The following is an 8,066-nucleotide window of genomic DNA, read 5'->3' as shown; positions in this document are numbered from 1 at the left end:
CACGACGCTGTCACGTGACAGCACGGTCTCTGGAGACTTCTGTAACCTCCGCCCCACCCCCTGCCCCCAAGACGTCCTGCTGCAGCCCCACCATGGGCGGCACCCAGCAGCTGCATTTCTGTGAACTCCAGGAACCTGTGTGAACTAGACCCCACACTGGGGAATCCTCGCCCAACCAGGCCACATGATCCAGAATTCAAAATAATTTACGTAGCTGTCTTTCAACTATACACCAACACGTGCTGTGAAGAAATTCAAGCACAGAATAAATAAAAGGCTGTCACCTCCTTGCCCCACCCCCGGCTCCCATCTAGAGGTGTCCCCGAGACGGTGCCACCCAACAGGAGCACAGCACCAGCCTACATCTTTCAGCAGCCAGATTAAAAGGAAAACAGGTGAAATTTACGTTACTACATTACCTACAACCCAGTGTATCTAGAACAGCACCGCTAGGATACAAAATGCAAGTTATTAACGAGACAGTTGATGGCCTGCCTCCTGCCCGTCTCAGACCTCACGTGCACCAACGCGTCCAGGGGTCGAGCCACGGTGGCCTTCCCCACCTCACGGCTCCCTCTGCACGCTTGCGCTCATGTGTAAGCAGGCGGCAAGACAGGCCCCCTGGGGTCTGCCCGGGGACCCTCCCCTGGCGTCACAGCCCCGCCTGGAGCCCCGGCCCCTCCCCTGGCGTCCCTGCCTGGCCTGGTGTGTGCTCACACCCACCTCCCACTCCTGGAAGAGGCGGATCAGGTACTCGTAGCTCCGTGCCCTTAAGGCCAGGTGGTCGAGCAGCAGCAGCATGCACAGGGGGTCCTCGTCCGGCTCAAGGCTTCCGGAGGCAGCACAGCAAGCAGAGGGAGACAAAACCCACAGTGGGCCGGCGCGGACGTCCACGGGCCGTGGCCCCGGTGGGGAGGGGAGCGGGCGGCAGCCCTACCTGAGGATGAGCTTGCAGTACTCCAGCGCCGTGCGTGGGCAGCCCCGCTTCTCCAGGAAGCTCATCTGCTTGTAGAGGGCCAGGTAGAAGCTCCTAGACCCAAGACAGTTCCTCGTGAATGAGAGCACGGCAGGCAGCAGAGCACGTCGCCTGGCGCCTCGTCCGGCACTGCGTCCACCCTCTGCCCGCGGGGCTTCGCTGGCATTTCCCGTGTGGCCTAATCAGCGCGAACGTTCGCCAGGGTCCTGTCTGCAGAGAAGGTGACTCTGCTTGTTGTTTGCGGTCACGTGTGTGTGCACGGACAGAAAACCAAGCCTATTTGTTAGTGAAGATCTGCATCTTCTTGGGCATTTTAAAAAAAACTATCCTTTAAGGGAAGAGAGTTAAAATCTGCTACCGTAACTACCATCTAGATTTATCCTGGTGGACTACTGTTTTGATCAACAGCTCCCTGCCCTGTTAATGCCTGGGAACGTTAGTATTTTATAGCATCGCAAAGAACTAAGAATTTCATTGGAGAGACAAAGCTCACACAACTAGAAGCAAGAGAGAAAATTCAGACCCCACACACCCTGCAGACAATCTGTGCAGTGGGGGTCACTGTGCCCTGGGACCCACGACAGCCCCCAGGCCGGAGAACACATCCTACAAGGGACACAACCCAGGACGGCCGGAGACAACGGGGGGTGGGTGGGGCGCCCGGAGCGGAGAGCGCGCCCACACCCGCAAGGCCCTGAAGAGCAGGCGGAGGGTGAGAGGCTAGAGGCTGAGGTCAGCAGGGAGGCCGTGGTATCCGCTCAGGCCTGCGCTGCTGAGAGCGGGGGCTTCGGGGGAAGAGAGTCTGCAGGAAGAGGGTCCCACGGGCGTGCGTGACAGGAACACGGTGGGGCTGCGTTCACGCTGCTGCCCGCAAGGCGTTCCCGAGGATCCCAAACGCGTGGGCTATGGACTGAGTCCAAACACGCAAGGAAACGCGACTACAGGTCCCATGGCGGTGAGGTGGCTGGCGAGGCTCCCTCCTAACGTGGACAAGTTTAAACCCCAGGCCAGCCTGATCCGTCCACCCTCAGGTCCAGCCCTCCTGCATTCAAGCTTTAAACACAGCGCAAAGCCCTGGGACCCCAGCGGGACCCCTCGTCGACAGTCCCGTGGCACATGCCCCCCCTGCGCTCACCCTAGCACTCACGTCACCTGTGACGCCTACAACACACTCGCGAGGGAAGATGGTGTGCGCCTATGAACGCCTGGGTGGCCGGCTCACCTGTTCTCGGGCCTGCGGTAGTCCAGCCGGCAGGTCCCGCTGGTGAGGCTGAACAAGGGGTGGAAGGCACACTCCATGCTGTACAGCGCGCGCTCTGCAGGCAACAGACAGGGGGCGGCTGTCAGCCCCTGCACGGTGGCTGCAAACCCATCCTCTGTGGCTCCTGAGGAAAGCTCCAGAAGGGAGGTGGCCACGAGACTAGGAGTTGGAAAGTGACGGGCGAGGACCTGCCCACGGGGATCACGTCAACCACAGAGGTGTGACCTGGCCACGCCCGCTCTGGCCGGAGGAACCACACGCCTCTCCTGAAGCCCACGCACCCCCAGGGGCTGATTCTCAGGAGCTGAGGGTGGAAACAGGCCACGAAACGTGGACCATCCATCATCACAAAAGGAATGACGTCCTGACACACGGCTCACACAGGTGAACACTGAGGACATCACGGTAAATGACAGAAGCCAGATGGAGACGTGTGTTGTGATTCCATTTACAGGGAAGTCCGGAGACAGAGGGCGGACTGGCGGTTGCCAGGGGCTAGGGGAGGCGGGCTTCTTTCACACATGGTGGAAGTGACCCAGAATCAACAGGGATACGGCTGTACAAGTCTACATATACTAGAAACCAAGGAACTGTGTGCTTTAAAGGAGCGAATCTCACGGTAGATGAAATTTTATCTCAATAAAGCTGTTACTTAAAGAACGTCCTGGCAAACCCACCACGTCCCCAACAGCTGAGGTGGGGCCGCCCGCTAGGCCTTACCTACGAGGTCCCGCGCCATCTCCTGGTCCTCCTGGAAGCGGCAGGCGTCGCTGAGCTGCAGGAGCGAGTCCACGTGATAGGGGCTGGTCTGCAGCAGGACCTGCGAGGCAGGAGGAAGCTGATGGGACGAGGCCCAGGAAGGCCCTGGGCCCACCTCCAGCAGCTCGGCTCGCGCCGCGCCTCCACGACCCCACAGGGTGCCCGCGCACCACCATGTTGTTGGGCTCCATGGACTCCACAGCGGCCAGGAACCTGTGTTGCGTCTGCTGGTACTCCTCACTGTGCTCAAAAGCGAAGGCTGAGCGGCCTTTCCTAGACTCTAGCAGCCGCATCGACAGACCTGGGGTGGTAGGGGGTGCCTGCGTCAGGATGCCCAGGGCGGACTGCCTGCAGCTTGGGCCACACCAGCGACACGCGCCTCTACACCTTTCCTGTGAAGATGTGCCTCCCCCCAGGAGCGTGGAAGGAGCAGCGACATCCCAGGACAACAGGGAGGGGACACGCACAGCCCGCCTCCCCTACCCCATCTGGTCAGCCCCAGACACTGTCTGCTTAGAGCCATGATCCAGGCGGGCGTAGGACAGGGCGCAGGGGCCACTGCCAGGCCTCCGAGGCGACAGGGACTGCTAAGCCACGACGTCCTCTCTCTGCTCCTTGCGCTGACTCTGGGTGGATGGGGTCCAGGGTCTTCTCAGGAGCCTGACAACTTCATCTCCCTTCGTCACCTTCAGGAGATCCGTCAGGGTCCCGGGACGCCCCTGGCGACACCCTCCTAAAGGCCCCATCGAGGGCAGCCCTACAGGACCCCGTGGCAATGAGCCCCTCTCTCTGCCTGTGCTCAGGGGCCGCTGCTGGGAACATGGGAGTGAAGGAAAAGGGGGGTGAGATGCCCACTAGGGCCATGGCTTCCCGTGTCCTCGCTGAGCACAGGGGGTCTCGCAGGGCATCCCAGGCCCCGGGGGCCCATGATCCTTGATGCTACACAGCCAAGCCCCCCTGGCAGGGCATGACCCTGCACCCAAACCTTTCTGCACTGCTGCTGTTTTTCTTTAAATTACTAATTTAAATTATTAAACGAATGTTAATTTTCTTTAAATTATTAATTATTAAATTACTCTCCAGTTTGCAACAAAATAGAAAATATCACCGTTTAAAAATGAACTTGATTGCTTCCTATGGTGTAGGATCCACAGCACAAAGGAAGGTGGTAGAGAAACGCTGACTCTGCTCATGGTCAAGAAAACACACGGCGGGTGGGGGTCTGTGCCCAGACAGGGGGCTCCCCCCAGCCCCACGCAGGGCCCTTGGCCGCACACACGCACACTGGCTCTGCACACGCAGAGGCGTGGCCCTGCAGCCCCGCGCCCTCACCTGGTTTGGTGTACCGGGGCCAGGCGCTCTTAGGGGTGGTCAGCCACGTACACTTGGGGTACACGCGCTGTCTCTGCCGCGGCCTGAGGAGAAACAGACAGGGTACGGCTTGACCTCCACGCTGCCGGACCTTTGCTGGTAAGGGCAGGACAAGGACAGAACGCAAACCGCCTTGACAACGGCCGTCACCCTGCCGGATGAGATGGCAGACCGCGATCCGAGCAACCAAACCACCATGGAAGAGGGAAGAAAAACAGGAAACCCGTAGTCCAGCAAAACATTAGGAAAGGTAGAAAAGAAACAGAAGGTGAGGACCTAACGTGAAGACGACAAGGCGAGAGCGAGCCAGCAGCGACCCGCGGACACAAATGAGCTGCCTTCCCATGGACGACGCGGCTGCGCGGGGCAGAGGGCCCTTCTCATCTGCCCTCTCGGGAGACCCCACCCCAACAAGCAACAGAGATGGGGCATCAAACACCCACACATTCCTGGAAGGAAGCCAGCCAGACACAGGAGCACTAGCGGGCAGCGGGGCCGGCCCAGCTCCCTCCCCCAGGCCCAGTGCTGCGGCTCTCTCATCCGGGGGTCTCTGCTGCAGGTGCGAGCCCCTCCCCACAGCCATGGTCACACCGAGGGCTTTCTGTTCTATCACTGATGCTTTATTTCTTGAGCTGAGTTGTGGCCAAGTAGACCCATGTATATTACTCTGTATACTTTTTTGATATTATGAACTATCTCATTAAGAAAAAAATTGAGTAAAAATCTGGATTGTGTTAGGAATGGGATGAAATAAAAGTAAAAAACTGCAGGAGAAAAAACAACTCCTCAAGAAAACCATGGTCAAAATCTGAAGGAAACTAAAATGTGGGATGATTCTGGGTAACTGGTAATTGTGAAAAAATGGAGAATTAACTGGATGCTCAGAACTGCCCTGTCTATGGAATCCCAGGGATGGTCCAGCCCTGCAGTGAGCCGTCCATGCAGAAGAGGCTGCCACTGGGAGGTGGGGTGCCAACGGGGGAGCAGACACCAGCGGCAGAGGAGGTCCAGATGGGAGGACCCGACAGAGAGCAGCACACACGGCACCTGGAGATGCCGAGGGGACCGGACACGAGTGGGGCGAGGGGACGAGGAGGGACCACGGCTTCTCAAGGGAGCCCATGCATAGGACTTCATTGTTTAAGGAAGGAAACGTGATAAATAACGACTATAGTAACACTGTGAAAAAAAGTAAGTGCAGTTACGATTAACTAACTACTAGTAATGAGTGTAACGTGCACAGAAATAAGAGCACGCGAACGTGTACAGACAGACCAGGCAGACGCAAAGGAAGTGAGGGCGGGTTGGGGTGGAAGGTCCAGCCCAGGGCAATACAGGTAAAAAAGGGGAACATTTTGAGTTAAAATGTTTTTCATTAATATTCCATAAAAGAAGACGAAGTCAGAGCCCCTCTGTCCTGAATAACTTTACACCAAAAATAAAAGCAAATTATACAGCAAATGCAATGAGAAATACAAGGAAAGTGTGAGCGAAGGACATGAAAAAAATCCTCAACCTCACTCATAATCAAACAAATAGAAGTCAGGGACCTCCCTGGCGGTCCAGTGGTTAAGACACCGCACTTCCACTGCAGGGGGCACAGGTTCAACCCCTGGCTGGGGAACCAAGATCCCTCATGCCACAAGGCACGGCCAAAACAAAACAAAAAAAACAGAAGTCAAAAACATGGAGACTATACAACAGTGTAAAACAACTACACCTCAATTCAAAAAAGACCAAAAACATGGGCTTCCCTGGTGGCGCAGTGGTTGAGAGTCCGCCTGCCGATGCAGGGGACGCGGGTTCGTGCCCCGGTCTGGGAAGATCCCACATGCTGCGGAGCGGCTGGGCCCGTGAGCCATGGCCGCTGAGCCTGCGCGTCCGGAGCCTGTGCTCCACAACGGGAGAGGCCAAAACACAAACATATGGAGACTATCCTTCGTCTTCACGTTATGACAGACTTTAAAGCCTCCTACACCTGCTGTGGATCCGAGGAGGAAGCAGCACGCAGACGGGGGCCGCAGGGGTTCAACTCTCGGGGGGGCAGCGGGTGACACCCCTCCCGGGCACCCTCACGCCAAGTACCGGCAGGCACCGCAGCCAAATGCACCCCAACACCTGTGCCCTGGGCGCCTGCTCCCCCCATGCTGCTGGCGCTGCTGCCGCTGGCGCAGTAACACAGGGTAAATGGTGCTCAGGACCCAGCCTGCAAACCAGGCATGTGAGAGATAGAAGAACCCTACGGCCCCAGGAAACAAGACATGTGCACGGGGCCCAGGACGCGCAGCAAACAGCCTTGAAGTGTTATCTGTGGGAAGCAAGGGTGACGGCTCGGAACTGCTTGAATAAGCAGCTCTTTTTTATAAGCAGCATTTATAAGCCTCTGCCGAGGGAAAGCTCCCACAGTTGGGGCTGGACCCTGCGAGGGAGCAGCCCAGGCAGAAGAGCCCCCTTCCCGCGGGAGGTCTGGGATCCCCACACTCCGGGCGCTCCCGCGGCGCTGACTACACGGCACCAGCCACCAGAACTCACGTTCACAAAGGTCAAACTTATCGCAAAATCCAAACCCCACATCGGTATTGCTCTCGACCGAAAAGCAAAAATGAATCTGGCTAAGATTTCAAGGCCAAAAGCTCAAACTTCAGAATCTTTGTAAAACTAGGACCCGCGGGGGAGAGCAGGCGGTGAGTGATGGAGCCCAACACCCACAGACGAGGCCACGCGACTTCTCCTCGACTCCCCTTCGGGTCCCAAGGGCTTCCTTTTTCACTGCGGCTGTAAACACCCTCCCTTCCCTTCCCTCAGCTGAGAACACAGCAGTGTTAGTCTTACCTCTGCTCCCCCAGGACGGCTCGGGCACCAAAATACCTTTTCAGTTCCGTGTCTGGATTCAAGTGTCTAGAGAATTGAAAATTTTACAGAGAAAAATGAAATTGAGTGGGTTAACAACGATCCTGAGAATGTCAGAAAGTCACATAAGGACCCAGCATGGAGAACGGCTCTCCAGCAGGGCTGATTTCTCTGCAACCACACGGCCCGTGGCCGAGACAGGCCACCACTCGCCAGGCCAAGTCAGAGCAGCGTGAGCCCGGGCAAGAGATCGAGGGGTCTTCACTGCCTTAGGAAGGAAGGTGGCTGATTTTTAATGCTGGCAACAGTCTGCGGTAGGGACAGGGTTTCATTAAGCACCTACAGGAACAGGGGATGGAGAACTCACCCCCGAATGGCAGCTTTAATGCAGCTCAAGAAAGAACGTTCCCAGACACGCAGAGCTAGAGAAAGGTCCTGGAAGGTCAGGGCTGCCCCATCCCCTCCCCTCTGTCCCCAAAGACGAGCTCTCCTCACTCGGCGAAGCCACACCTGTGCTCCACGTACAGGACATGCTTCTTGGCACTCAGTGGGGGCGGGCCTGGGCGGCTGGAGCCGCTGGCATCCTCAATCCTCTCCAGGATGCGGTCAATGTCCTCCAGCCCATTCTCCTGCAAGTCCCCAAATGACAAGTTCACTACCACATTGACTTGCTGACTTTATAAGTAACGATCAATAGCAAGATTTACTCTTACAAAGAACAAGTATTATATTGTGTTTCCTTCCTGAAAGACAGGACAACCTGAACACCCTGTACTGCACGTACATTTAGAAAAAAGGAGAGATGCTTCGTAAGAGGAACAGTCAGAATCAGACCAGGAAGGGACTCTG

At 56.9% G+C, this 8,066-nt stretch overlaps 1 protein-coding gene across 1 annotated transcript in view; it reads right to left on the bottom strand.

Annotated features, from left to right (window-relative positions):
- Positions 1 to 8,066, bottom strand: part of TCF25 (TCF25 ribosome quality control complex subunit) — a 22,229-nt gene that overhangs the window by 4,680 nt on the left and 9,483 nt on the right. Inside the window, exons 4-11 of the mRNA XM_007468455.1 lie at positions 7,728 to 7,846; positions 7,200 to 7,265; positions 4,329 to 4,411; positions 3,167 to 3,297; positions 2,958 to 3,057; positions 2,199 to 2,292; positions 938 to 1,030; positions 724 to 829 (exon numbers count right to left, since the gene is read on the bottom strand). Coding sequence (XP_007468517.1) covers positions 724 to 829; positions 938 to 1,030; positions 2,199 to 2,292; positions 2,958 to 3,057; positions 3,167 to 3,297; positions 4,329 to 4,411; positions 7,200 to 7,265; positions 7,728 to 7,846 — 792 coding nt within the window. The remainder of the gene's footprint in view (positions 1 to 723; positions 830 to 937; positions 1,031 to 2,198; positions 2,293 to 2,957; positions 3,058 to 3,166; positions 3,298 to 4,328; positions 4,412 to 7,199; positions 7,266 to 7,727; positions 7,847 to 8,066) is intronic.

The sequence above is a fragment of the Lipotes vexillifer genome, unplaced genomic scaffold (assembly GCF_000442215.2).
Source record: "Lipotes vexillifer unplaced genomic scaffold, Lipotes_vexillifer_v1.1 scaffold23, whole genome shotgun sequence".
Taxonomy (NCBI): domain Eukaryota; kingdom Metazoa; phylum Chordata; class Mammalia; order Artiodactyla; family Lipotidae; genus Lipotes; species Lipotes vexillifer.
The sequence above is the reverse complement of the archived record's forward strand: the minus strand, read 5'-3'. Positions and strand labels throughout refer to the sequence as shown.